The sequence below is a fragment of the Misgurnus anguillicaudatus genome, chromosome 19 (assembly GCF_027580225.2).
Source record: "Misgurnus anguillicaudatus chromosome 19, ASM2758022v2, whole genome shotgun sequence".
Lineage (NCBI taxonomy): Eukaryota > Metazoa > Chordata > Actinopteri > Cypriniformes > Cobitidae > Misgurnus > Misgurnus anguillicaudatus.
This window is the reverse complement of record NC_073355.2, coordinates 43,997,304-44,023,496: the sequence shown is the minus strand read 5'-3', so window position 1 is coordinate 44,023,496 and position 26,193 is coordinate 43,997,304. Positions and strand designations below refer to the sequence as shown.

Sequence of the window (26,193 nt, the reverse complement as noted above, 5' to 3'; positions counted from 1 at the left end):
TGCAACCAGCGCAGAGGTGAGAGAAACCCTTGAAAACGATTCACTGTGTCCCTGTGTCCCAGCAGCCGTCTGTGGAGAGAAAGAGAGCTAGTGTGAACGCTAAGATACCGAGCTGTGAAGAGAGTCATACCTATCCAGAAGCTGTAGTCAGCGACGAGGTGAGCGAACCATTGAAAGTCGATTCACTGTGCCTTTTGTGTCCCAGCTGTCACCTGCGAAGGAATAGAGAGAACAAGTGTGAGTGCTAAAGGAACAAGCTAGGAAGGAGAACCATACGTACCAAGAGGCTGCAGTCGGTGAAGAGGTGAGCGAGCCCGTTGAGACCGATCCACCGTGTCCTCGTGTCCCAGCTGTAGTCTGTGGAGAGAGAGAAAACAGGGAAGGAGAGTGAGTCAACGAGCAAGGAGCTGTGGGAAATAGGCGGCGAACCGCCGTGTGCTGTATACAGGTACACGGACAAGAAAAGTCCATACCAACACTGATTGTGATTTATTCTGCCTCCAGGAAGGAAGAGGAGCGCGCCACGGGCAGAGGGAACCAGAGGCGGGAGCGAGTTCCCCGACGCAACCCCCCCCCCACCCTCTGTCACTCATTCGTCCGTGGCACCCCTGGAGGGCAGAGCCTGATTTTAGTTTTAATTCCCCTTTCCCCAAGTCCCCGTACATTTTAACTATTTAAATAAATAAAGAATATTTTTTTTATACTTACCTGTCCTCGTTGTTGTCTGGTCATTGGGTTGGTTTTGGGGACCTCCTCGAGGTGGAAGTTGAGAAGGGGCGTGGCTTAACCACTAGCAGCCAGCCCCTGGCTTGTGACAGACATCTTGTTTTTTACTTGGACCTTAGCTGTTCTAATCCATCCATTAGCTCTAGCATATGTCTCTGCCACAGTACCCACAGGCCACAGAGCTTGTGGAAGTTGATGATTAATTAAGAGTACCACTTGCCCCACTGCCAGCTCTTTGCCATCTGATCTCCATTTCTGTCTACCCTGTAGTTCAACTCTCCTAGAGTTGGTTGGAGTCAAAGAGGACTTGCAGTAGAGAGGCATCATTGCGCCCCATGAGGAGTATATATGGGGTCACAGGATCTGGATCTGCAATATCTGAGGAGACATAGCCAAGTGGCTTTGAATTGAGAATTCCTTCCACCTCCACTAATAATGTTTGCAAGACAGAGTCGGGTACAGACTGCTGTCTCAGAAACACTCGCAATGTTCCACCCATGTCCCATGTTCCACCAAAAGTGTGGAGCACTTGTTGGGATATAGCAAAACTGAATCTGCTGTTCGGCCAACTGTTCTTGAAGCTCCGGGGCCATTTGGTTAAATATGTCTCTAAGCTCACGATCACTTCTTACAAAGTTAGTACTGTTGTCGCCCAATATTTCAAATGGTTTCCCTCTCCAAGCTATAAAGCAAAGCAAGGAAAGAAAAAAGGGTGCCGATGGCAACATAGCTAAGGCTTGAGTCAAGATGTTCATCTGTGGCCCAAGGATAGGCTACAGAACTGCATGCTTTCTCTGAAGCATCACAAAAGACATGCAAGTCCCTGACAGTTGAAGGAGTGTCTGCATAGGCTGGAACATAAGAATGTTCAATTGGATCATCCCAACCGAGGTTACGTTTCCAAAGGTCTTGAATGAGTGTCTTAGCCCGTGTGGTAAATGGTATGATAAACCCCAGGGGATCAAACTGGCTTGCCAAAGTCTTGTACAGGTTTCTCATGGTATGGTCTCTGCTAATCGGTTCTTATATCCAAGAGTGTCATCATTGCAGTTCCATTGAAGGCTGAGGGTAAGTTCTTGCATGTCATTGCTAATTTCAGACAACCAGCACTCGCTGCTAGCAGATCTGGCCTCTGGTGGCAGGTGCTTGAGATCTGCAGGTATATTACATGACCACTGCCTTTTTTCGAAGCCTCCTTTCAGTAGAGACTGACACAGTCCGTCTTTCATGTCTTTGGCATCACCCTGGTCTGGAGCGTTGTGCAGGCAGTTGTCTACATAAAATGAGTTCTCCACTATGTAAGCTAAGCCAGTCATGGTGTCTTTGTGCTCTTGGGCATGATATTGTAGGGCAGGCCATTCAAATCTGACCCTGGAGGGCCGAGCACTGCACTCAGGAAGAGTATAGGTTCAATCAGTACTACTAAGCCATCTAAAAATTCCCTAGCGCCCAGCAGCTGGTTAAGGCATACATGCACCATCCTCAACCATATACTCCTGCTTTACAAGCTTTACAGGAGAAATACGTCCAGACTAGGCAGTTCGTACAGTCTGAGTTAAGGAGTTAGGGGCCATAATGAGCATCCCCCCCACTCAAAATAGGCTAATCCAGTGCCTTTGACTCATTTGCCTTATCTGTCCAATCACTAGTGGGCATGTTAAGAACTTTGGATGGACAAACATAGCTGGTTGGACTGAACTGGCATGTTGGAACGAAGGTTGTGGCTAGGTTGAGTCAGGTGATGTTTGAGTTTCTAGATCAACTTTGAGTTTCTGGGCAACTTCGGTCCTGGAGTGCCAGTGTCCTGCAGAGTTTAGCTCCAACTTGCCTCAGCACACCTGCCTAAAAGTTTCTAGTATGCCTAGTAAGACCTTAATTGGCTCAACCTTGGTTGGTCAGTTAAAGCCTCCTTTGCCATAAGAGCCTCTTCCTAAGCAGGTCGTTGGGCATCTTTAGTTTGAGTTTGTAGTTGCTGTAACTCCAGCTTTGCCAACCTGTCCTCCTCCATTTGTTGAACGAGGTCATTGTACTGGCGCTGCTTTATTTTTTTTCCTAATATGGCTGCTTGTAAATGCAGATGTAGCATGAATGTCAATAATACTGGATTGGCAACTGGATTTAGTAAGAGCTGGCTCTACTATGGGACGGTATCGATTAGAGGAGGGTCCACAATAGGCGACTAGCCAACTTCATAGTCACCCACATAAGAAAGCAATTTATTCTGTCTTTTAGGCCGATCCATAGTCTCTAACACGTTGCTAGCTGCAGTGTCGGAAACAAACTATAAAGGAAACAAAGTTCCATTCTGTGAATGGACTTTATTACACAGAATGAAAAAAAAACTAGAGCACATGTTGAATACTATTAAAAACATTGATTTCAAAACTTTGACAAAACTATTTATTGAATGCTATTTATTGAATGAATTATTGAATGCAATCTGCATGAAACACATAGCTTGTTTATAGAAAGTAACTGTTTTGTCAGTGCTTTTAATTTGTAATGTTATGTTGGACAGGCTTGTTAATGTTTAAACTGTTTTCCTTGCTCTTGTTTACTGGTTCAGTTATCCAAGAAATATGGGTCAGTGTTCAAAGTTCATCTTGGACCCAAAAAGATTGTGGTTTTGGCCGGATACAAGACGGTTAAACAAGCACTGGTGAACCAGGCTGACGAATTTGGGGAAAGGGACATCACACGCATAGTCCAAGACATCAATAAAGAACACGGTAACACACCACATTAACGGTTTTACTATTGACTGTCAGTTAAACAATTTTTTATTTATTTCTATTTATTTGTTTTTTGTTTGTCTGTACTTTGTAATTTGAGTATATTTAAATGTAATGAGGCAGCATTCCAATGCATGAAGGCATCAAGGCACATTGTAATCCAATGTTTGGTTTACTTCCTGTCTCCTGAGATACCTTCATTGTCTTGTCCCACAACTCTATACGTGTGTGGGGGGGGAATGTGATTGGTCGAGGGTGGTCAAGTTAAAAAAAATAAAATGGCAGCCAAGCAGCTGGAGCACAAATTATGTGCAAATAAAGTTATATTTTCACTTTTGATTGCATTTCTAGGGAGAAATTAGTATTGTAGTTTTCAAATATGGGATTAGTTATCACAAAGGCGCTCTTTGTTTATATTTCAAAAAGAATGTGTTTCCCAGAGCTGTGTTCATGCCACCGAAGAAAGATTAGATATTAACAAACAGTATGAAAATGTTATAAGCACAAACTAAAAGATGCTGTTTTCCTGCAGGAATCCTTTTTACAAATGGTGACACGTGGAAAACCATGAGAAGATTTGCTGTCTCAACTCTTCGAGACTTTGGGATGGGAAAGAAACTGAGCGAAGAGAAAATCATTCAGGAGACGCGATATCTGCGGGAAGTGTTTGAGAACTTCCAAGGTATACATCAACGGTTCATAAATACGAATTTGAGTGCTGATGTTTAACAAAATCTGATCTTCGTTTCTGTATCTCTTGCAGGAAATCCTTTTGATACAACCCAGCCAGTAAATTATGCCGTTTCCAACATCATCTCAGCTATTGTTTATGGAAATCGGTTTGAATATGATGACCCAAAGTTTAAAGAAATGGTTAACAGAGCAAACCAGATCATCTTCTTGACCGGCTCTGCTTCCATACAGGTTCCCATTTTGAAGTTTCTCTCTAGGTGATATTTTTAACCTTTGTAAACAGGCCGAGATTGTTTAGAAAATTAAGATGTTTGTGGTATTTATATGATCACTTCTTACAAGGTATTATAGCAAATTAAATTTTTTTAATTAAAGGTGCATTGTGTAACTTTTAGGGGTTGACAGTGTTATCAGTGATGTAAAAAGACCTTACATATTGAACTGTATTGTTTTTATTATCTTAAAATTTCCACTTACATGGAAGTTGCCGTCATGTTTTTATAGTTGCCATAAACGGACAAACTGCTCTATAGAACGCGTTAAGTCCTGTGGCAGATACCATAACTTGTCTTTGCGTTTAGGAATTGAGGTTGGTTGCAATTTGCAATTACACCAGTAGATGCAGCTAAAACATATTACACCTTTAAACAAATTAGTGTGTAGCATGTGCCGGTTATTGACGTGTCGACTAATAAATAACAATCAGCAGAGTCGGCAGTCAAAATGTGCAGAATTCACCCACAATTGGAATTGAAATTAGATTCCCAACCTTAGTATCTACTATCTGTACTAACATGTATTTACTGTAAAGCTGCAACAAATTTGCATAACTGTTCTGTAAATTTTACAAGAATGCAGAATTGTGAAAAGTCAGCCTGATCTCCTGATGTTTATGTTGTACTTTATTGTGTGGCTCGACCCGCAGATCTACAACATAATACCAGTGCTTGGGCCGTGGTTAAAGACCTGGAAACTGCTAATTGAATATATCCAGAGCAACCTGGCTGACATGCAGGTGCTGGTGGATCGCTTACGGGAGACTTTAAACCCTCTCGACTGCAGAGGATTCATTGATGCCTTCCTCATCCAAAAACAAAGCTTAGAGGTAAAATAAGCAAAAGATGCTTTCCAAAAGGGTTTTATCGTAGTTTTTGTCCAACTCCATTGACTTGTATTAGATGTGCTGTGAGGTACGGTATTACTCCGCTGCCGGGAACTTTGTTTGTATTCTTGCAATTGGCAAAGGCGGATTATCGCCACCAACTGGGCTGGAGTGTCTATTATTCAAGGTCTCAATGGAAGGATATACGGGTGTGAGGCGTTTGGAAAAATAGGTCCCTGAAAACAGGGCTTTGAGTGTAATACAGAACTTGTCCTTTAAATACTTAAATTGACCAATCGGGCAGTGACTGTTGTTTTGCTGCTAACAACACATTACTTTTAAAACCTTTGTTATAATTCTTACCAATGATGCATGGAGTATATCCACCCCTGGCTATATAAGCGGCACATTGACTACTCTAAAAGAAATCCAATATAGTATTGTCCCTTGAGAAGATATACTAAAATATTACAGCATACCATATGTTTAAAATGAATTCTCATCTTAAATAATAATAAAGCATGTTTTTTACAACAGGAATCTGGAGAAAATGATTCTCAATTTAATGATCTGAACCTGCTCATGACTGTGTCCAACCTGTTTGCTGCCGGTACTGACACCACCGGCACAACGCTACGCTGGGGTTTACTGCTCATGGCCAAATATCCTCACATACAAGGTCATAACTGTTCTCTTTATATTTAGAAAAGTGAGTAAAGATGTATGAAATTACATCTGTATTGAATAAATATGAAACGTTTCTGTGTGATCTTCTGGATCATAGATCGGGTTCATGAGGAAATTGACAGGGTGCTTGATGGACGTGAACCAGTTATAGAGGACAGGAAGAATTTACCTTACACAGACGCTGTGATCCATGAAATCCAGAGACTGGCGAGTATAGCGCCATTGAGTCTGCCACATAAAACCAGCTGTGATGTCAACTTCAATGGATATCTCATCAAGAAGGCTCGTATTGTATAGCCTATTATTTACACTTTACAGTCTGTTGTCCAGCTCAACTTATCTGTCATTAGTTTTTCTTTAAAATTCCTTTTGTTGTTCTTGTTTCCGGTCAAAATTAAGGCTTCGAAACCCCCAGTCTTTAGCACACTAATGTCTGTGTTTTTTTCTGAAATCTAGGGGACGTGTGTTCTGCCACTGCTGTATTCTGTTTTGAGAGATGAGAGCGAGTGGGAGACGCCCGACACTTTCAACCCTAAACACTTCCTGAATGAGAACGGTCAGCTGATCAAACGTGACGCCTTCATGCCCTTCTCTGCAGGTAATAAACTTTACAGGGTTAATAGAATGCTGCTTAGCATAAAATATATATACTGTATACTATATTTAAATAAATTCTAAATTTAAGCGCAGCTTAAGCACATTGCTTAATACTGAAACATGCACTATGGTTGGTAAATGTGGGATATTACCCATAAATACAGAACACGGTGCACATAATGCAAAAATAGTACAGTCTGTATGTACTGTAGTATGTCATTACCAAACACATTCCCTTCTTTTTTCTCAGGTCGCAGGGTTTGTTTAGGAGAGGGTTTGGCCAGGATGGAGCTCTTTCTGTTCTTCACTTCTCTTCTTCAGTGTTTTCACTTCACTCCTCCACCTGGAGTCTCTGAAGATGAATTGGATCTTACACCGGTTGTGGGTATCGTCTTGAACCCCTCACCACACAAACTGTGTGCAGTCAATAGGGCAGAAAAAACAACCTCAATTCATAAATAAAATAGCAGAATAAACAGTTAAATATATACCTCATAATTGTAAAAACACTTACTGTGTCGTCCAGTGACTTCTTGTTCGAGGGCGCACGTCTTTTTTCTCATTAACCATTTCGACACATGTGCATCATATTTTTACTTGACGCATGATGCACATAAGATTACATGACGCATGATCGAACACATATTTTAAAATCGCACCCCGAAGAGAAGTCACCAGCTGCCACTGGACTCTTGTTTCACATTATAAGACTCTTAGACTATTATATTATCTCATTAGCTTTTACATTACACATGTATATTCTGTGCCTAAACAAATTCAATTGTATTTCAAGTTGGAGAAAAAATGTATATGCTGTATAAATATATGTAGATCATGTATGCATTTGACAGATACTTGTATGCAAACTGACTTACAGGGCATTTAAGCTATACATTTATCAGTGTGTGTTCACTGAGAATCAAACCCATGATCTTCTTGCTGCTAACCCAATGATCTACAAGTTGAGCACAGGAACATAATATTTCTGTAATGATGAAATAAAATGGTCTTCTAGAAGAAATCAAATCAGCTTCATTCATATTTTGATAAGAAGACTGCAAATTAGTCACAGCTTTTACTCATTTCACTACATGTTCTTCATTATGTGCCTAAAATAAATCAAACATTTTTAAATGAGATGGTGCTGCTCCCTGCTGGACATTTGGATGATCCAGTCTGAACTCGGCATTACTTACATGTGTATCACATTGTCTTTATTTTCATGCCAGGTTTGATTTTGTAACAAACGTCCAGCAGGGAGCAGCACCATCTCATTTAAAAATGTTTGCTTTATTTTAGGCACAAAGTAGTCGGGTCACAGTAGTCGGGTCACAGATCTCACACTGCATGACTATCCGGGGTAGTATTCAGTCGCTGCTGTTTTCACACTGCACAACGGAGCGGTGACAGGGGGTTTCACACGGCATGTCTTTACCATAGGAAGAATCGCCGACAACTTTGTCCCGGTCCGCAGACTACGTTTCACAGCTAAATGCATGCGAGACAACCAAACAACGCAAGGTTGCACGTGCAAGATCTGAGTTTTCACGTGACACTGCGGATTGTTATTAAAATTTTTAGCCCGCAAGAAGCTTGCCATATAAATTGCATGTGCGTAATATGTGTTTCCCGAAACATTCTCTGTTACGTATATCCCTGTAAGTTATACGTTCGAAAGGTAGGTCTGGAGCTCTCTTGGCTACACCTTATCCCAGACCATCCCCACTCCAACTTGTACCTGCTCTTCATGCCGATATGAGCATCCATCAATGTAAGCCTTTGGAAGACCTGTACAGACATTTTCATCATAAAAATTATGGTCTGATGTCAGTGGGGTTACAGTAGTCACTGTACTGCTTTCTGAATTGTACTCTTCATCACTACAATGCTGGTATGCCGCCAGGCCTTGGCCTAGTCCAGTGGTTCTCAATCCTGGTCCTGGAGCCCCACTGCTCTGCACATTTTGTATGTCTCCCTTGTTTAACACAGCTGATTCAAATCATCAGCTCATTAGCAGAGATCTCATCGTCTGTCAGATAAGAGAGACATACAAAACGTGCAGAGCAGTGGGGCTCCAGGACCAGGATTGAGAACCACTGGCCTAGTGCCATCCTGTTGTTTTGGGCATACCTAACCTCCACCTCATAGCCCTGTAACGCCATCATCCATGTTGCAATACGACTCTTTGACACTCTATCATCTCTCAGTCTTTGGCTATTAAGGAACTGAACAGGCTGATCACAAGTTTGAATTGTGATTTTTGTCCACCAGTATAGCTACGAAAATGTTCATTGCCCACACTGTGTCTGAGAAGTTAATATCTACACCACTATGTGCTTTGCTGGCATAGGCCACGACTGTAGTGGTAAATAGTCTTAGTTTGAATCTTCATAAGAAAAATACTCAGGAGACAAAGGTTCCAGGTGCCAAACAAAAATTACTTTATTTGCTTGAGCCAACAAAGTGAGACAATCAACACCCCTCACAGAGGTGCTCAAAGATCATCTGCCCTCCCAACATCTGACTCCATTTTTATACAATAAGATCAAGCACTTCTTATCTGAGATGACGTACATTCTTCCCATTGGTCTCGGTCTACCACAATTAATTTTATTTGTTTGATGTAGCAGAAGTGCAGCTGAATCCTTCCTCATCTCTATTCTGCTTATTGGTTCTCATGGCCTTGGCCTAGCTTGCACAGATACCTTATTGTTAATGTAGCGAAGTACATCTGGACGAATTCTCTAATCTAAAATGATGTACTCTTGTTTATCGGTTGTTTCGACCTTGCTTCTCAAGATAATCGTGGCGAGAACAATCGGGTATAGTCGTAGGATTGCACCTGGTCTCTTTTGATTAGGAAACGAAAGTTAACTGAGAAAACGAAAGTTTAACTGGGTGTCTTATATCCTTGTGTAAAAGCAATAGGCCTTAGAAGTTTAACTGGGTGTCATTATAGCCTTGTGTAGAAACAATAGGCCTTAAGCCTAATATAATATTATTACAGCATATGACCAGTAATATACCCAACAAAAACTACTATATATTCCCCCCTCATGGACTCCTGAGTCCATCAAACATGAGGGGGTACTTTTAAGAAAACCATCACATAATGAGAGTGCTGCAGCAGAACGTTGTCGCACATGATGTTATACTAGCTAAGAGCTTTCATGGATCAAAAGTTCCATGTAGATCCTAACACAGAAGAGGTTAAGATGCAGCACTCACTCCCTTAAGGGAACAAGAACCAAAAACCTTCCCAAAATGGCACCATTCTTGTTTGTTTAAGTGAGTATATTAGCTTAAAGGAAGGCAAAAAATATTCTTAGACCCTGTGCATACTAAAAGCAACCCAAATATGAAAATGTAAAAAAAAACTATTAATATCTCATTATTTGTAATCAAGAAATAGACACATGTGAAATCAAATTCAGTAACTTTAAAAGGTGTAAAACTTATCATCACTAAAAATAATGCAGAAAGAAAATATATCAATCAAAATAAGTCATGATAAGTAATACATAAAAGAATCAAGTAAAAATGTCTCAGTGTAGGTAAATAAATACTACAATAGTGTAATACAACAGTAACATTTCAGTAGTATCATAGATCAGTAGTCAAAGTATCTAGATAATCTACTTTAGTAATATAATGGTGTTGTGTGTGTTGTTTTGGTGCAACGGGTATGATTCCAGCGGCTACATGGTGATGGAACCCAGAGATTCTTCGTTTTCAGAGGAACACCTGGCTTTTCCGGTCACCAAGGGTGCTATCTGAGACACTCTTTTTATAATACGAGTATATGTGTGTATAAAATTCAAGTCTAGGTGGGTGGATCTGGGGGAGGGACTTAGGGTCAAGAAACCAGGGTGGAGCTGGTAGATCGGGTGGCCAGGACGGATCCGACAGAACAGGACCGACCATCTTGATCCAGGCAGAGCCTTCGTCCGACGATTCGACCGTCTCGGGAACCGACTCAGAAGATTCGACCGTCTTGGGAACCGACTCAGATGATTCGACCATCTCGGGAACCGACTCAGAAGATTCAACCGTCTCAGGAACCGACTCAGAAGATTTGACCATCTCGGGAACCGACTCAGAAGATTCGACCCTCACGGGAACAGGCTCGTGAAAGGCGGCGACCACCCCAGGGAATAAATCGAGCATGGTGGCGGCTAACTTGAGAACTGAAGCGAGCATGGTGGCGGTCATCTCAGGAACTGAATTATGAATAGTAGTGGCCATCCTTTAAATCTAGATTTGGAATTCAGACACCATTTTGTATTACTCTTGGCTAATCAATACAAACTATTCAATCATTAATCAATTGGCAAGTCAGGGATCAGTATGCTCATCAGGTTTGTTATGGTCTAATTCAGGGACCAACATATTAAGCCAGTCAAAAATAGAAAACAAGTCACTGTGGCCAAGCAACATATCAAAACAAAAATTAAAACCAAAACAAACTAATGGAAAATATAATGGCACTAAAGACCAAGCTTAATACTTACATAAGGTCAGGACAGTGAGCTAGCTAGTCTGAACTGTAAGAACTCCTGAGTTAAAACTTTCCTAACTTCCGAGAAAAAAAATAACAAACACAGGTAATAGTTTTCCGGGTCAGCTCAGTTACCCACACTTTCTCTGAGCAAGTTTAACTAGACAATGTCAAACTCACTGTTCGAGACCAAAAGAAATGTCAACAATTGAAAGCTTTCCAAACAAATGGGTAGCTCTCCTCTGTAAGGTGCCACAACTTCTCTTAAATAGTTAGACCTCAGGTGTCATAGATTATTGGTTTTACGCCCAATTCCAAATGGATAACCACTACAGGGAGAGAGAAAAACACAAACTACACAAAAATAAAGAGCAGGGGTTCGTAACAAGATTTAATAATTTTCAAATTAATATACTAATGGCTTGTGCTAAGTTAACTAGCACACAAGCCTTTTCAGTATCTGGGGAGTGTGTATCTGAAGGCATTTCTCACACATATCCAAAAATATTCAGCTACAACAGTTTATTTTTTGTTTGTAACAGGAGAAAGTTATAGTCAGTTTTTTACAGATTTCCCTAGTTAACTGCACTCTCAGAAATAAAGGTACAAAAGTTGACACTGGGACAGTACCCTTTTAAAAAGTTACACATTTGTACCCAAAAAGTGCTTATTAGTACTTCAAAGGTACATATTGGCAGTTTAAAAAAACATATTTGTACCTAAATAGTACATTTTAGGACCTTTTTAAAAGGGTACTGCCCCAGTGACAGCTTTGTACCTTTATTTTTGACAGTGTGTACTATTGTGAAATTGGCAATGTCGTTGTAGCTCACAGATTAAACCAAGTTCTGACAATATCCTTTTTGTCAAAACATATATTTATCCAAATGTCAAATTGTGATGCCATTATCATGGAATCTTTCCCATATTTATTTCCCCTGTTCCATTAGTTCTTTCGGACATTATCTTCAAGTGAGTTATCTACATCATACACAATTGGGGCTACAAATATGTCTCATTTTAATAATATGAATGCTGTAAAGTGAAAGTGAGGCTGTTAAATTTTGTTGCTTCACCGAATTATAAATGATTTTAGAGATATGCAACCTTTTTACATGACCTTCTATCCAATTAAAGCTAGGGTGACCATACATGCCTTTCTTTCCGGACGCGTCCTGTCCAGGATTGCAGGTGCGTCTTCCGGAAGTTGTATTTGTCAACCGCATTTCTGGAAGATGTGCAGCTAGTCCATCAATATCCAGAAAAATACTCAGGAGACAAAGGTTCCAGGTGCCAAACAAAAATTACTTAATTTGCTCAAGCCAACAAAGTAATACAATCAACACCCCTCAAAGAGGTGGTCAAAGATCATCTGCCCTCCCAACATCTGACTCCATTTTTATACAGTAACATCAAACACTTCTTATCTGAGATGACGTACTCTTGCAACATGATCTCACAAAGTTCCGTAGTCACGGAATTTTTTGCTCATTTTTCCGTGACATTCTCACGGATCTCTGCATATTTCCGTGGCCCTGCCACGGACTTTCTTTTCCGTGGCATTCTCACGGATTGGTTACTCAACTGCTTTTTCCTTTTTTCAAACCATTGTCGCTTCGGTTTAGGGTTAGATTTGGTGCTTGCGTTACTTTGTCACTGTAAGTATTGGTTTATACAATTTTTTCTGATGTATTCTTTTATATTTTCTAAACTTTAATCAATTGTCACCTGGCATTGGGGTTAGAGTTGGGTTTGGGTAGGGATGTCATTTTATGTAAATCTAACCCTAAACCGAAGCGACAATGGTAAGAAAATAGGACAAAACAGTTGAGTAACCAATCCGTGAGAATGCCACGGAAAAGAAAGTCCGTGGCAGGGCCACGGAAATATGCGGAGATCCGTGAGAATGTCACGGAAAAATGAGCAAAGGTTGACTCTTCTCATTGGTCTCGGCCTGCCACAATTAAATTACTTGTTTGATGTAGCAATATATTCATTCACACACACTGATATATTTCAAATGTTTATTTCTTTAAATTTTGATGATTATTAGTGACAACTAAGAAAAATCCCCAAATATGTATCCCAGAAAGTTTGAATATTACTTAAGAATAATACAGAGAAAGGATTTTTAGAAATCTTGGCCTACTGAAAAGTATGAACATGAAAAGTACGAGCATGTACAGCACCCATACTTAGCTCCTTTTGCCTGAATTACTGCAGCAATGCAGCCTGGCATGGCGTCGATCAGTCTGTGGCACTGCTCAGGTGGTATTCCTCTTCACAATACCCCATAGATTTTCTATAGGGTTAAGGTCAGGTGAGTTTGCTGGCTACAGGGAAATAAATCAACTTTTTGATGATATTCTAACTATATGACCAGCACCTGTATGTTGGTGAGGTGGATTGCCTGATCTTCTCCGAGAACTTATATTTGGCAACCTGGATAAAAGTTGGTAGCTCAAATTCCAAAAGAGGTTTTATAAGCTCTCAGTCAATTTCTACATATAACTCAAGGTTGCGACTGAATATTGACAGACTGATAAATAACTGATTTAAATAAAGTCTAGAATGTGAACTTTAGTATAGCAGACAGAGTTCAGGATCATAATCCAGTAAACATAACCATACATTTGCAGTGTATATATTTTTGTTTCTAAAAAATGTTAACTAAATCAATTAAATAAAAACAAATACCAGAAATGCTAACCCCCCTTGCTTAAAATCATTGAAATAAGTTACGATAGAATTGTTAGTTATAGCCCAAAAGATTAATAAGTTACCCCAGTAGGCTTGTTTCTGTGATAAATGTACTGATTTACAGACCAATAACCACTGGATAAATATGCTATCTACTTATGAAACCAAATGACTTTTGATCTGTTTAGCCATATTTATATTTGCCTATCCTGGCTGTTATTTCACACAGCTACAGTGATTAATTCACAAACACGGTGATATTTATAGGTCTTTGTGTGTGACGGTGCACTGGACCCAAATTAAAGCTTTTTTATAAATTATATACATTTTTTAATTTTAATAAGGTGATCTACTGCCACACGCTCTCTTCAGCCCACATGCCATTTACTTTTTGTAAATAAGTGTGATGTTGTTCGGTTTGGGGGAAAATGTTTTGTAAATGTGGTAACCAGATGTATTTACACTTGGGCGAGTTGTGTCTTGTATGTTATGTGTGTGTCTTTACTCCCCTAGTCATCTAGGGCTGAGGGCTCGAAGTCAGAGCAGAACTGGTTTGTCTTGTTTGCCCCAAAATATGTGACTACATCTCACACTGCCCATAACAACTCAACAATCTTGTGTCAGCTAATATACCACAGGGATATAGACCTACAGTATAAATAATCCCTTTTAATATAAGGCTTTCTTAAAGAAATTGTCATCACAATTTTAAAGTCTTTCATTGTTTTCCACCCTCACTGCATATTTTTCTGCATTACACAAAAGATGAATCTTAATCACTCATATCCATGCAATAACACATCTGCCAGTTAAAAAATCAAAAGATTGTAATATGGTCTGTGCTCTTTATTATGAAGTCATTCAATTGAAGTTATTTAAAACTGTAGGAAAGTATTAGTGCCATTGGTTTGTGCAGGATGAGCCGAACAATGGTAAGTTATAACAAAATTTGAATTTGTGAGTGAACTATATTCTCTCAAGCGTTCTATGACTATAACCATAAAGTATTACATACCTGACAACTTTTCCAAAAAACCTTGGAGTGAGATTTTTCAGGGGTGATCAAGATTATGCCCCGTATGCAGACACACAAGTGGTGGCTCAGATATCAGAGAATAGGCTTTATGCCCAGCTGCACTACTTCCTGAACTTCAGCCAGCTCCTTGTTTCCTGTCTGCCATTATTGGACAAACTGATTAATCCAGGTGTGCCTGACCTCAGTAGTCACAACAACAATAATCAGACATACCTGGATTAATCAGTTTGTCCAATAATGGCAGACAGGAAACAAGGGCTGACTGAAGTTCAGGAAGTAGTGCAGCTGGGCATAAAGCCTATTGGAATTAATTTGATTTTGTACCCTGCATTCTGGTGGTTTGTGGGGAGGCCCAAAGATGTTGATAGGGGCAGCCTACTGGAGATGGACTATATTGGTTACATTCTGTGAGATCTTCTGAAGGTCCACCCCAAGAAAATGTTGGATTAGGTAGATGTGATTTCCTGCATTCTGATTTTTGGGTGGCCTGCAAAAGATGTGCAATACCTATACTTATTCGGATTCATGTTTGGCATCATGACTTGTTGGGCAATCCTAGACTTCAGCTGAACATTTAACCAGAAAACTATTAAAGTGCTTAAATGACTGCCTATGTACCACAATAAAGCCTTATTTATAGACCAGTGTTACCTAGGTAGGTTGATTGATATTGTTTTTATTAGAATGGTAAGAGCAACATCAGCTGAGTTTACATTCCCCACACTAAATGTTCACAGACACACGCAAAAACAAATAATTTCTTTCAAGATTTAAAATATTAAGAGTACTAATTTGGAGACATTTCATTGTTACATACTTAGGGCAAGATTTACTAAACGGGGCAAATTGGCACGGAAGCACAATTCAAAAAAAAGTGCTGATGGGAATGGTCATATATGCAGGTTATTTACAAAAAAAAAAAATGCACAAATGAAATAACAGAGACACAACAGCTGATTTCCATAATGACCAATAATCTACTAAGAGCAGCACAAATTAGTTCAGGGCCACAAATAAGCAGAGCTGATGCTCATGTGGGTGATCTAATGCCTGATAAACTTGAGTTCAGCACCACCGACATTATAGTTTAAATTTTGGGGTAAAATCCCAGCTAACAAAACCATAGAACACTAAAAAGAACCAACAAAAAAAAGAAGGCTCACAAGAAGTTTTGAAACACCTGATATTATTTCCTTCGGCAAATAAAAAATAGCATGGCTTGGCAAACAATATTTTTGAATGACATGCTCCTCAGACATTCCAAATAAACTGTTACATGTAAAAAAATCCTCTGCCTTGTACCACAGACTCTCTGATGTCTCTCTTATCAGCAACATCTCTTTAATCTATTTATTATTACCTCATTTGAAAGGGTTACGGTACATTCACACAGGCCAACGCGTTAACGCTTAACGGAAGGCTTGTCTGAAGCGTGGCCAACAGCCAATCACAGGGGCCGATACACATGGCCCGGTCTTCCATAAACGTTATTGGCTGGCTCTGCCTAGGTTATTTGCATAAGTTGATCTGATTGGCTGACACACGCATTGCCGCTTGAAAAGTTAAGGAATGTTCAACTTGTGGCGCGAGCAACGGCACTGACGCGGCGCCAACGGATCCACAATTCAGTTCGGCAATGGATGATGTCACCCATTAAAAGTGAATGGGAAGCGTTAACGCTTACGCTCCGTGTGAATGCACTGTTATGAATAATAATGTTGATCTCTGCTCTGATTGGCTGTTTCACAGAACAGCTCATTTCAGTAGCTCTGTGTGTGTAAACAGACTTTATTTTTAAGCCTGTATCAGAAAAAGATACAGAGTTTGAGAAATAATCAATTGTTTGAAGATGGTTAATGGTCTTTTCTGAATGTGTTTTTTTTTTCAGTATGGACCTGCGAAACGTAATTTTACATCAATACTAAAACTTCAGCCTAAATGCTAGCATATAGCGCTAACTCAGCTGTCACAAATTGGTTTGAAATCTTGTAACAACATTGAACTTTAATTAATTAACATTGAATTTAATGTGTAATTTAATGTTGAAAGCATACATCACGTCTGTAACGTCACAGTTGGTGTTCTGTTGAGATTGGCTTGTTTTCCAGCGGTCTTTTGCATGCACAATGTATACATAAGAAGGGGGAACCAATTGTTTGTTTGAGGCTCACGATTAGGGCTGCATGATGATTGTCATCATGCGGATCTCGTCTGTGCTCCTGCTCCTGATGCTGTAAAGTTTCTTTGTGTGATAGATATGTGATCTGTAAGACAAATGACTAGATATCTGTAAAGATATTTGATCATTAATTATATAAGTTTATTGCACTTACTTAAAAGATCATTCTGAGAGAGAGAGAGAGAGAGAGAGAGAGAGAGAGAGAGAGAGAGAGAGAGAGAGAATTGACAGCAATTGAGTTTCAATTTCAATTATAAACCATCATTATGGTGATCAGTGTTTGCATTTCATCAGCTCATTTGCATTTTAAAGGACACACCGAAAAACTGCACATTTTTGCTCACACCTACAAAGTGGCAATTTTAACATGTTACAATAAATTATCTGTCTAGTATTTTGAGATAAAACTTCACGTATTTACATTGAGGACACCAAAATGTTATTTTACATCTTAAAAAAGTATTGTAAAAAGTTCCCTTTAAACCACTGAAATAAAATCACATGCTTGATTTCTTTAGTGCACAAAACTCAAATAGTTTATCTGGGTCAAAATGATGAGCAAGTAACTTATTGTTGGTTTTACTCCACAATATTTAACATAAGCCTTTCACTGATCTACAGTCCACAGTAGTTACTCAATCAGATTCAGATGGATTCATATATGTACTGTGATCTTCAGCTGTAGCCAAGATTCACTTTATAAGATGGATAGAAGATGTTAGATTTTGTGGTGAAATATTAAGAAACAAAGTTTTATGCATTTTAGTTTGGTCTATAGGGAAAACACACAGAATACAATGCACAAGTCATACGGACTACATTTACAATACTGTTTTTTTCTTGAAGCGTATAAAAATTACATGTAGACTGATTTCACAACACTGCAACTTTCTGTATTTTGTTCCAGGTGGAAGTATGCCAAGATTCCTCTTTAAAGCACTCCATGTGATTGTCCTGGAATTTTTGGCTCCTCCCGCTGCATTGGTTATAAAGTACATAGGAGAAACAGATTTTAATCAGTCGTGTCCTGGTGTTACATACATTCAGAGCTCATTTTTGTGACTGTGGCTATAATGGAAATGTTTTTTCAGCAGATTTCCAGCACAGGTATAATACTTGCTGCTGTGTTGTTGTTTTTGCTTATGTATTTTTTCTCCATCGGCTCCAGCTCTCAAAATGAAGGAAAAGAGCCTCCAGGTCCTAAACCATTACCACTGCTGGGAAACCTGCTCACACTGGACCTTAAGCAAACCCACGTGAGTCTCACCAAGGTAAGATCATGTGTAAATACATTCAGAATGACATGATTACTTTACTAATTTGTGCTTCAGTGAAAGACATACAGATAGTGATGTACTTATAAAAAATGAAGTGGTGGATTCTCAAATCTGCATTAACAGTTAGCCTGGCTAACACCAGAACAGTCTCATAGAGAATGAGATGTGGTCTGGGAACCACATGCTTATTTTCTCTTATTTGAAGCGTGGTTTAAGAATCCCAGAGCCATTTATTTGGTGCTATGAATGTCTATTAAATGCGTTGTACGTAGCTCATAGCCAATCGTTTCAATTATACCAGATAAGTATGTAGAGCGAGATAAATTCAAACATCAACAACTTTTATCAGGTACATGTGCACACAGCTGAAAGCTATGCAACTAAACCGGTAGCTGTATATTGATACTGAAAAGCAACACAATTTAGTGGCACTGTGACAACCACAGTACAGGCATAATGACAATATGATATTAATTAATACCACTTACCATTTTAGATTAAATGTACTTCGTCGACGAGGATGCCTAGCAGGTTGGTCCTATTAAACTCTGTGGCTATCATGTCTTGCCATATCCAAACATCCTTCTTGGATATTAAACTGTTTAACGCCAAAAGTTGCTCTTTTTTTAAATAAAACTACTTAGAACACTGTCTAAGGGTGCATTGAAAAGTAACTTCGCATCTGCTGCTGTGTTGGATAAATAAAACTACTTTGGTGTGTCGCATAGACGTCGTCATCGTCTTGCTGCCCCCTCCCCATTCTGTGATTGGTTCCCTTTTTCAGGGAAAAAAATTGGTCCATAGTTTCCATGCTAGACTTGCAGCGTGAATAAATTTGCGCGCAAGGCAGCATGGGGAAACCCAGGCAAATTATCAGTAGCAATTGTTCAGTAACAACAGCCTCTCTTCAATCAATCTTTCACATGCAAGAGTAAATTTCCACGATTAAAGTGCAGAGGCCAGAAGTGTTGCCAGATATCGCCAGAAATATAACTTGATCTGATAAGAAAATCAGCAATGATTTTATGAAAATATTAAAAGAATCATTTACAAATTTCAGAGGAACTACTAATATTTAAAAAAATAAAAATCAAGCTACATTCATTATTATAATAATTAGGGGTGGGTCGCACGCATTTGGCTTAAATTGGGTTTAAATCAAAGATTATTTGATAATTCTGTTGCACCAATCTTTAAAGGCAGAGTAGGCAGGTTTAAGTCTTAAAAAAGTCATAAACACTTTTTTCAAAATTTGTTTAAACTGTCTTTATATACCAATACATAAGTAAAATTTAAGTACTCTGAAAAAGAGAGTATAACAATCGAGTGTCTGTAGACCTCTCACAACAGCTAATTATTTCCATTCACTCCACTCCCTCCCTTCTGGGTTTCTTCTAAAGCCACGCCCCCAAAACACATGAACGCCCGACGCTGGCCGGCTCTGAGAGGAAGGAGCGCGGTGCATGTAGTAACATCATCACATGTAATAATACACCTAACTTTATCACTATGAATATAAACAAATAGGATGGCTTTTAGTACTCACTATTAAGCTAGCATATCAATACGGGTAAAGTTTAAAATATATTTTGTTTGATTCGCTAACAAACGAGCTAGTTATAGCTAAAAACATGTAGCATTGATACAAGTTTTTTTCATTACCATCAGTTACACTGTAATGAAGGTGAATTTTGTGGAAGATTCATAACATATAAGGTGTTTTGCATGTAAGACTTTCCGTGATGAAAGCATTGTTGACTCTGATGAGGACTACACACCAAAGACAATACCGCTTCTGGATTGTCGACACGGGGAAAAGCCGTCACGATATTTACTCTCGTTTGATTTCTTTGTTTATACCTTTGTTTTGCCTTGTTTGCCTTCGCTGACTGCATATGCAGGTACTGTGAGTTCTGAATGCTCTTTTTCTGCCGTACTTTTGCTCTTCCTAGAGTGCCTTCCATTCCCCGAATGGAAATAATTAGCTTGTTTAAAACAGTGGTGAAAGGTCTACAGACACTCAAGTTTTATACTCTCTTTTTCAGAGTACTTACATTTTAATTATGCATTGGTATATAAAGACATTTTAAACAAATTTGTAAAAAAGTTTTTTAGATAATTCCTGCCTATCCTGCCTTTAAACCTTGTTTAAAAATAAGTAGGGTTACATTTAAACCATCATTTTGATCTAGGTTTTAATTTGACAGTAAACCTAGATTATCTTTAATCCTGTTGCTCTATTACTTTTAAACTCTGATTTTAATCTCAGATTGGGATTAACTTTAAACTTGCAACTGAGGACGTTTAATGTAAATGGTTCTTAAATACATACTATGTGTGTTTATATACTGAATAATAACACACAGTGCACACACATATATTATGCAAAAACAAACTTTTATTATGTATGTGATTAATCACAATTAATATTTTGACATCCCTAATAATAATACATTATCAGAAAAAAATTGCATATGCATTGTATCTTTTATGTTTCTTTTACTTTGCTTGAAGTGCATATGAGTATTGCATTTTTCTTATTTGTTGCAATTTTTGGCTCTTTTTTCCTCACATTTTGGTATATTTGATCTTTCTGCATTACAGCTGTCAAAACAATATGGGTCAGTTTTCAAGGTGTACTTTGGCCCCAAAAAAGTCATAGTATTGGCAGGATACAAGGCCGTCAAACAGGCACTCGTGAACCTTTCAGAGGAGTTTGGAGACAGAGATATCACCCCTATATTTCATGATTTTAATCAGGGAATGGGTAAGAATTCAGTCTTATAAAAATAAAAGGGTTGTTTATTGTTTAACAGCATTAAAACATTTAATTTAGCTTTCTTTGCAACTGATCATCAGACCAAAATAGTTTCATTAATACAATATTACTGGTGCAGCAACTTTTGTAAGACACTTGCATAGCTCAAAGATAGCTTGTCGTGAGGTTTGAATTGATAGATTAATGAATAAATGATTTCTCTGTAGGGATCGTGTTTTCCAATGGTGACAACTGGAAAGAAATGAGACGCTTTGCTCTCTCAAACCTACGAGACTTTGGAATGGGAAAGAGAAAAATTGAGGAGAAAATCATTGAGGAATCTCAGTTTTTAAAAGAAAAAATTGAGACGTTTAAAGGTACAGTAGGCCTGAAAAAACATCTCAGAAAGCAGATGACTCCGGTCTGGATCTGCACTAAATCCGCTGGGGATCCGGCACGGAGTCCCCTGCTGTCTGGGATGGACAAGATGGTGATATGATTGTAATGTATTTGTATGTATGTCTACAGCCTGATATCTGGAATTCGTATGTATTTTACGAGTTGGCTAATTTGATGAATTTGTGATAACTTGAGTCTTGTTCACCCCATTGCAGGAAAAGCGTTTGATTCATCACAGCCCATGGGTTTTGCTGTATCAAATATCATCTTTTCCATTGTCTACGGCAACAGATTTGATTACAGCGACTCTCGCTTACATGAAATGCTGAATAGCGCTTATGAAAACATGAAAATAACAGGTTCAGCTTCAATTCAGGTATTTCCACAAAATAATAGCCCAGTATACAATAAGGGAAATAATTTGTATATTATTTAAAGAATAAAGAGATTTGAGTTTTTGTTTATTAATACAACATAGATCACGATTCACTTTGCTTGCTTTTAGCTTTATAACTTGTTTCCTTGGCTTCGACCTTTTGTGAAGAATCAGCAGCGTATCATGAACAACCTCCAGGGGAACTACAAAAAAAGTGACAAAATATTACACGACCTCAAGAAGACTTTAAACCCTCAGGAACCCAGAGGATTTGCTGAGTCTTTCCTTATACGGCAACAACAGGACAAGGTACTGTGCACTAATGTACATAAATGAAATCAAAGGAGTTAAAGGCGGAGTCCACGATGTTTGAAAAACGGTTTGGAAAAGGAGACGGGCCGACTACCAAAACACACTTATAGCCAATCAAATCAAATCAAATGCCGGGTTGCGTATGTGTGGGCGGGTCTATCAACAGAAGGTCCAGATTCTATTGGGGTAGGGGCGTGTGTGTTTAGGTGATTTCAAATATCAACATTGGCTTTCAAACATCATGGACTCCGCCTTTAAAGGCGTTTCTAAATGTGGATGTCATAAACAAATGAGTACCGTCCACTCCAGTAGAAGGACGGATGATGTGAACTTCACTTTGGTAGTCGCTCATCATTGGCAAAAAGTTTAACTTTTCTCAACTTTGTCGCATCGCTGGAGACACCCCATCCAGTCGCCAGAGGTATCTTTTGCTCATGTGGCCGGAAGTTGCCAAGCTTCCATTGAAAGCAATGAGATTACATCGCTCTGCTACTGCCAGTCGCTGGTAGTCGGAATGGGGGATTAGGTTGCTAAGCAACGGCAGACGCTACGGGAGCGCCCAAGCACTTTGGAAAGAAGGAGGAAACGCTCTTTGCATGGCTTTAGATGCTAAATGTGATACACTCTTTTTTAAGCTTCATTACAGCATTGTAGATATTAAAACTCCTGAGATCCACCAATCAGAGAGGCTCCAGAATTTCAAAAGCGTTTTTGATTCAAATTAATTGAGCACATCTGCCGTTTTTCCATGGGTGCTCTGCCATTAAGGTGGGTGCCTGAGCCTCAGAGACCCCACAGGATTCATACCAATAGCCCCACCATCACAGGTGCGAAAAACAATATTGTTGTAAGATTGTGTTGGTATATTTGTATCAGGGAGGGTGAATGCACAATATAAGCAATCATATGCTAAAAAAGTTTAATTTATGCAGGACTCTGGAGAAACTGGGAGTTTTTTCCATATGAAGAATCTGTTTTATACTATAAACAACATGTTTGCTGCTGGTACCGACACTACGAGTACAACACTACGCTGGAGTCTTCTGCTAATAACTAAATATCCTGAAATACAAGGTTTGTAAATGTGAATCCATGTTAGAAAGAAACATGGCAAGGCTGTAGCCGCCAAAAAAAGACACTGGAGAAAGACATTTTTACATTTTTAAACCAACATATTTATTTTCAATGACAACATTTTGGCATAAAAAGTTGACATAACTTATAAATTCAAGTTGAAATTAGAATAAGTGAGTTACAATATATGACTATTGTATTGAACCCATTTCACTTTTGGTTGATGTATCTTTTTTGAAGCTCTGTTGTTACAGTCCTTGTTGCTGATTAATTAAAAGTCTTTAATTCATTCTAAAATCACACTGTGATGAGATTATGATGAGAAACACATCAGAATATAAAATGATGCTATATGGTCTCGCTGGTTGTAAACTTTGCTTTCCTGACAAAAGCCAAGGTACAGGAGGAGATTGACATGGTGATCGGTGGACGTCAGCCTGTGGTGGACGACAGGAAGAATTTGCATTACACAGATGCTGTGATCCATGAAGTACAGAGATTTGCCAGCATATTTCCCATAAGTGTCCCCCGCAAGACCAGCTGTGATGTTCACCTTAATGGATACTTCATCAAGAAGGGCAGACATTGAATCATAAAATGTGCAACACAAATTTTAAGTCCCTATGTAGCGATACTTTTATCACTTAAAGCTCATCTTTGAGCATCATATAATAGCATAAATAAAAGTTTACCTGTCACATTAATTTTAAGCTTAAATGCAACTCTACACCCTTGCCTCATTTAATATACATGGATCTATGAATATGCAAATTAGTATCAGCCTCTACACAATCATACAGCTCAGACCATAGATATGAATATTTAAATGAATCCCTGCCTACACTCTTTCGTATCACCTCCAACCATAGATATATCTCAATAGATGCTACATTCGGCAATTTCAGAAACATACAGTAACTGCTAAAACTGGTTTTACACAATGCATATATGAACTGTGCGTTTGCAGCGCCAATTGTTTAGTGTTGATATTTACAAGTTAGAAAATTCACACTGCACATTTAAGCATCACAGAAGTAGAGCTGAAGCAGCAGTGATGTGATTGTTTTAGCGCTGAGTCTTTGTTCCATACATACAAATATCTATCCATCGACTGTGATGATGTAATTGGTTTTTGTAACGTACTGTAGGGCAGTGGTTTGTCACACTGGGGGCCGCGAGATGGTGCCAGGGGGTCCCCAGTTTTATGAAATACATTAATTTATCATGAATTCTGTGTAATTAAACGTGAAAAATAGGGCTACTAACCAAAAGCACTACTTTTTGTATAATTTAATGTTTTTTTTTTATTAAAATTTTGAGTTTTAGAACAGTTTTTGTCACAAATAATCTTTGGGGGGCCGCAAAGGAATGCACCGTACACAAGGGGGGCCGCACACTGAAAAAGTTTGGGAACCACTGCTGTAGGGAACCAAAGCGATATCAAACTGTGGGAATGATATATGTTTTTTGTTGTTTTGATTGTTGTGAGTTGTAAAGGTTTGTACAAATTCTGTACATATGCTATACTATACAAATAAAAAGTGGGAATTTTCTTTGGAAACTCATACATTTGCACATGTTTTGTCTATAAAATGTCTTCACATGAGATTAAAAAATTCCATAAAATGGAAATGTTCATAAAACACTGATGTTTGTTTTCCCACCAAAAATGACGTCACTTCCTGAAGAATAATATAATTACAGAAGTAGCATTGCTAATTGATGGGATATTTAAAAGAATAGGATGAAAATATATTTTAAGAAAATACTAAATAAATGAGAAAATACATTAAATGGAAAACCTCTTTAAGCACATGGAGTTTCTAATAAAGTGATTTTAGAAGACATGGCAAAAAAATCTAATCATTCACTTTAAAATACTGTTAATACTTAAAATACAACATGAAGATTTATATATAATGTAGAAGCATACATAGTAAGAATTAGACTTTTGGTTAAGTGTTCACATTAGTAATACATGACCTGAGTTTAAATGTAATGTGTTGTGTTATGCAGGGCACCACTGTGTACCCATTTTTGACATCTGTGTTGAAAGATGAAAGCGAGTGGGAGACGCCCCACACCTTTAATCCAGGACACTTTCTGAATGAGGAGGGACACTTTATCAAACGAGACGCTTTCTTACCCTTCTCTGCAGGTAAAGTTCAGTTCATTCTCATATAGATGTGACTTTGATTATTTGTTAATCATTTTCTCTCTCTCTCTCTCTCTCTCTCTCTCAGGCCGCAGAGTTTGTCTAGGGGAGGGTTTGGCCCGGATGGAGCTCTTTCTCTTCTTCACTTCTCTCCTTCAGTATTTTCGTTTTACTCCTCCTCCTGGAGTATCTGAAGATGAATTGGATCTCACTCCAGTTGTGGGCTTCACACTGAATCCATCACCTCACAAACTGTGTGCAGTCAAACGGTTTTGATTTCTGTGGTTCTGCAAATGGACTCAAAGCTATGATTTCAAGGGGGTGGAGCTGAATAATGCCATTCAATAAGACCTTAACCAGATCTTGAACTTGGGGGATGGGGCAAAACATTCAGGGCAATATGTGTATTTTGTATATGTATATTAAAAATAGCACATTTCTGATTATTGGGGAGGAGATGTCCCCCTCACTGTCTTTTGTGGTTATGGCCCTGCCATACAAAGTAAATCATTATACAAATATTTGAATGTTCTTATGATCATTATTGTTTGGCAATACCATTTAAGCAATGCAATAAATATGTTTGTCTTGTAATTTTTGTATGTCTGTGATAAGTTTGCCAATTTGAAATATTCATATGGAAAATTTATCAGACATTATGGAAGTTTTGGAGTGAAGAAATAAATGTTCTTTGTCACTTCCTGAAAAATTATGTCATCAGGGAACTTAAGCTGTTACAGTTTCACAATGTAAAAATTAGCCAATTCTTCTATGAAATCTACACTTCTATTGTAACTACTATTGTCAACACGCATCATGTTTACTTATTTTGATTGATTCATAATCAAAATAAAAAATAATAAGATGCAACATTTGAGTATTTTGTCTCTAT

At 38.6% G+C, this 26,193-nt stretch overlaps 2 protein-coding genes across 3 annotated transcripts in view; both read left to right on the top strand.

The window, feature by feature from the left end:
• Positions 1-7,551, top strand: part of LOC129436636 (cytochrome P450 2K1) — a 47,980-nt gene extending 40,429 nt beyond the window's left edge. Inside the window, exons 2-9 of one of the 2 annotated variants that reach the window (XM_055194870.2) lie at positions 3,293-3,455; positions 3,991-4,140; positions 4,222-4,382; positions 5,077-5,256; positions 5,791-5,932; positions 6,038-6,231; positions 6,397-6,538; positions 6,788-7,551. In XM_055194870.2, the coding sequence (XP_055050845.2) occupies positions 3,293-3,455; positions 3,991-4,140; positions 4,222-4,382; positions 5,077-5,256; positions 5,791-5,932; positions 6,038-6,231; positions 6,397-6,538; positions 6,788-6,999 (1,344 nt within the window). In that variant the 3' untranslated portion in view covers positions 7,000-7,551. The remainder of the gene's footprint in view (positions 1-3,292; positions 3,456-3,990; positions 4,141-4,221; positions 4,383-5,076; positions 5,257-5,790; positions 5,933-6,037; positions 6,232-6,396; positions 6,539-6,787) is intronic. The other variant, XM_055194871.2, reaches the window with a different exon arrangement.
• A 10,405-nt stretch (positions 7,552-17,956) lies between these two features.
• On the top strand, positions 17,957-26,171 carry LOC141351179 (cytochrome P450 2K6-like). The gene is made up of 9 exons (XM_073857733.1): positions 17,957-18,221; positions 20,832-20,994; positions 21,213-21,362; positions 21,600-21,760; positions 21,890-22,069; positions 23,005-23,146; positions 23,539-23,727; positions 25,167-25,304; positions 25,390-26,171. The coding sequence occupies exons 1-9, from the start codon at positions 18,024-18,026 to the stop codon at positions 25,575-25,577; spliced, it is 1,509 nt and encodes a 502-aa protein (XP_073713834.1). The 5' UTR covers positions 17,957-18,023; the 3' UTR covers positions 25,578-26,171.
• Positions 26,172-26,193: the final 22 nt, after the last annotated feature.

Excerpts from the sequence above, each read along its gene's own strand:
- LOC141351179 (XM_073857733.1), top strand. The coding sequence starts at position 18,024 with ATGGAAATGTTTTTTCAGCAGATTTCCAGCACAGGTATAATACTTGCT. Across the intron at positions 21,761-21,889 it reads CAGGTTCAGCTTCAATTCAG|CTTTATAACTTGTTTCCTTG; the intron begins GTATTTCCACAA and ends GCTTGCTTTTAG. Across the intron at positions 25,305-25,389 it reads TTTCTTACCCTTCTCTGCAG|GCCGCAGAGTTTGTCTAGGG; the intron begins GTAAAGTTCAGT and ends TCTCTCTCTCAG.